The 3,718-nt window shown below is 32.4% G+C and overlaps 1 protein-coding gene across 5 annotated transcripts; it reads left to right on the top strand.

Annotated features, from left to right (window-relative positions):
* Positions 1-223: 223 nt before the first annotated feature.
* On the top strand, positions 224-2,021 carry LOC145057184 (uncharacterized). Of its 5 annotated transcripts, none has more exons than XR_013686006.1 (4): positions 224-1,090; positions 1,195-1,274; positions 1,373-1,469; positions 1,800-2,021. XR_013686006.1 is itself a non-coding variant. In XM_079004970.1 (3 exons), the coding sequence occupies exons 1-2, from the start codon at positions 497-499 to the stop codon at positions 1,249-1,251; spliced, it is 651 nt and encodes a 216-aa protein (XP_078861096.1). In that variant the 5' UTR covers positions 224-496; the 3' UTR covers positions 1,252-1,274; positions 1,373-1,638. The 5 variants fall into 5 exon arrangements, 2 of the variants coding, with proteins under 2 accessions (XP_078861096.1, XP_078861095.1); XR_013686004.1 differs by having other exon boundaries at positions 225-1,090; positions 1,389-1,469; XR_013686005.1 differs by having other exon boundaries at positions 225-1,090; positions 1,389-1,469; positions 1,804-2,021.
* The last annotated feature ends 1,697 nt before the right edge of the window (positions 2,022-3,718 follow it).

Below are 3,718 nucleotides of genomic sequence, written 5' to 3' on the forward strand. Positions count from 1 at the left end.
CCAATTGTATAGCAATTTCTCAAGAAGTAACAAAATATGATGAAGATGAATATAATCGACATAGAAAAAAATATATAAATAAAAAGTTAAAAACAAACTATACAAAAAGCATTACATGTTTACATTCTTTTTATGTATGTAACCACTTTTTCTTTTATTTTCTAATATATTTCCCTTAGTTATACTCGAAGTCTTTGGATCAACAGTCACGAGTCTTGCTGGTCATGTTTTTTTGTATAAGACCCACACCCAACCAACTCCCTCCGCCTTTCCATACACAATTACACACCCTCCGTCACCTCCTCATCCTCTTCATTCTCTTGTATCTTTCTCTCTCTCACTACGTTCCAGTTTTAGGGTTCTTAAGCTTCTCATTTACCTGCGGAAGAAGAATTGCAGATTGTTAATGGAGGAGTGAGTAGTCTCTCCCCCATCCCCCCTCTCTCTACCTCTCTCTATCTGCTTTGTAAACATATACCCGTACAAATAAGCTATCATGGCGACGGTGCCCACGAAGAATCAGCAACGACTGCATAATTTCTCGCTTCCATTCCTAAAATGGGGACAGAGAACCCAAATCAACAACAACTGCCGCCGCCGCTACCGCAACTTTCCTCTCACCGACTCAGACCTCAATAATGACCGTAAACCTCATCGGTTTCATAATCGGGAGAGTAAAGACACAAAAACGAAAGAAGAGGAAGAAAACGGGGGAGTTTTGTTGGATAGAGGCGATAACACCGGGAAATCATCGGATGTGGCTGCGGCAGCTGATGGAGACGTTAAGCCATGGAATCTGAGGCCGAGGAGGTTCGTGATCAATACTGCTGATGGTAATGGTGCGGTTATGGGGGTGAATAGTGCAAAGTCAGGGTGGTTGTTGAGAGGTGGTGCGTCGGCGGCGGCGGCGGATGAGGAGAAGATTAAGGAGAAGGAGAAGGAGAAGGAAGAGGATCAGATGAAGAAGAAGAGGAGATTATGGATCTCGTTGTCGAAGGAAGAGATTGAAGAAGATGTATATGCGTTCACTGGATCAAAACCAGCTCGAAGGCCTAAGAAAAGGAACAAAACCGCGCAGAAACAAGTCGATGTATGTCTGTTGCTCCAGAGCTCATAAATTTCAAAATCTTCTTCTTCCTCGACTGATTATATTCATTGTTCAATGATTAACTGATTATCCGTTTCAAATTGCAGAATGTTTTTCCTGGGCTATACTTGGTTGGAATTTCAGCTGATTCATATCGAGTTTAAACTTCACAGTTCATACTATTAAGGTATAATCTTTCTTCATATCGCCATTTCTCAGCATCCATGAGATGCAATTCCTTTTTCTGAGTGGATTTCATAAATCTGTTCTTGGGTGTTTCTGAAGCTTTCATCTGTTGCAGAAGCAGAGACTAGAGAGTAGAGACAGATGAAATTGATCAAATCACAATCTACTTGGAAGAGAAAAGAAGCCTCATTTCGAGGTATAATCTATAATGTACTAATTATATAATAAAAATGGTTGATTTGAGTCTATGATTTCAAACATAAAAGTTTGTATGATACATATGAATGTAAAGGGTTCAGGTTATTAGTTTGTTAAATCTTTGAAGCTCGTTACTCTCTGAATGAAAGTTTTATGTTTGATTTTGATTCTTGTTTTCCAGAATCATTCTGCCAAATAATTTGATAATCTGTATGATAGAAAATTAATTTTTTTTCCTTTTGAATTTTGATAATGCCATTATTCATAAAGAAAATTATTGAAATGTGGTTTTACTTCAATTTTTATGTTACAATCATGGTTGAATCAGATAGAGTGATCATCAATGGAACATAGTGAAGAACAATCTAGTAAGTTCCTCTACTTAATGTCAATTACTTTTTGCATACATTTTTATAGGTAAATGCAAGAAATAGAAATGTACTTTTGTTGATTTGTTTATTATAGCATTTTACTTTCATTTCTTTGAATTATAACATTGTACTTTAGAAAAATATATCTAATTATAGAATGCCATTTAAATTCTAATCAATTTTCATTGTTATAATAAGTAAAAAAAATGAAAATACAATGCTATTTCTTGCATTTAGCCCTAAATTTTTATTCCATATAGTACATTACCTGAATCTTGATAGCATTTGTCCCTCCTCTATAAAACCATGTCATGTCACATCCATTATATAAACTTGTTTTTTTATAATAATTTATTTGAAGTTTATAACATGGACCCGTTCTCAATTTTTTGTTTGTTTTGTAATTATTTATTTAAAACAAAAAACAAATTATTACTTATTTTTAACCAATAACAATGTTTTTTAATTATACAACAAAATATCTAGTCAGTACCACTGTACATAAATATTAAGTTTAAGGATGTGTTTTTTTCTTTACAATTAAAACAGCATAATTTCTTATGTTATGAGTCATTACTCCAATATTCTTTCCAACTACATACAAAAAACATCAAATCAAAATATACATTAATATTTAACTGATGAAAAACTTGTTATAACTAATGTGATTTATTTTTAAAAAAAACTTATAATATATTTTTTTGGGAATGGCGAGCAAAATTCATTAGCACAAAGTAACAAAAGACTTAAGCGAGGAGCTCAAACCAATTACAAGAAAACATTTGAAATAGGAGACATAAACCATATATACCAATCAAGGTTACGACTTAGCTAAATTTTTTATCCAATTAAAAGTGCCAAGAGGGGTGAGCATTTGGACCGGATCGGACCGGCTCTTGGACCGGACCGGTTTCGAAGAAAATTGTGGACCGTGAACCGGACTAGATGATACTTACCGGGCCCAGGTCTATGTTCGGGTCCAAGTCTAGGTTTTTCGGTTCTTGGACCCGTTTGGACTGGTACAACTTTATATGCATACGGTAGAACTTGTTAAAATGGTTTCTGGATTTGATACAATTCTTTAAAACGAATATGTTGTTGGGTTTGATACGTTACAACTCGTTAAAATGAATATTTTTTTGGGTTTGATAAAATACAACTCGTAAAAATGAATATGTTTTCGTTTATTATGCTCTTTGGACCGGTCAAACTTTGATTATTTATATTTTATACAATTTGTTTGAAGGATTGTAATTCATTAACAATAACACAAAAAAACAACAAAATTATAGTCTAAAATAATCTACAAACTCTAAATTACACGTTGGAAAAAACCGCATATCAATCTGACTTAAAACGAATGAGATATGCTTATTTAAAGAATTTCATAAAATATAAAAGCTTAAATTTCTTGCTGAAAAAGCTGAAATATTTCTGCTTTGATATCTCATCTTTGAAGCACTATAACTCATCGAATATAATACAAAAAACAACAAAATTATAATATAAAATCATCTACAAACTCTAAATCACACTCATCGAATATAATACAAAAAACAACAAAATTATAGTATAAAATCATCTACAAACTCTAAATCACATGTTAGAAAAAACTGCATGTTATTCCAACTTAAAACGAATGAGATTTGTTTGTTTAAAGAGTTTCATAGAATACAAAAGTTTAAATTTCTTGCTGAAAAACGAAAATATTTCAGTTTTGATATCTCATCATTGAAGTGTTGTAACTCATCAATTATAAACTAAAAACAACAAAAATTATAGTCTAAAATCATCTATAAACTCTAAATTACATGTTGGAAAAAACCGTACGTTAATCTGACTTAAAACGAATGAAATATATTTGTTTAAAGAATTT

Source organism: Lactuca serriola, chromosome 6 (genome assembly GCF_051521515.1).
Source record: "Lactuca serriola cultivar US96UC23 chromosome 6, Lser_US96UC23_V15, whole genome shotgun sequence".
Taxonomy (NCBI): Eukaryota; Viridiplantae; Streptophyta; class Magnoliopsida; order Asterales; family Asteraceae; genus Lactuca; species Lactuca serriola.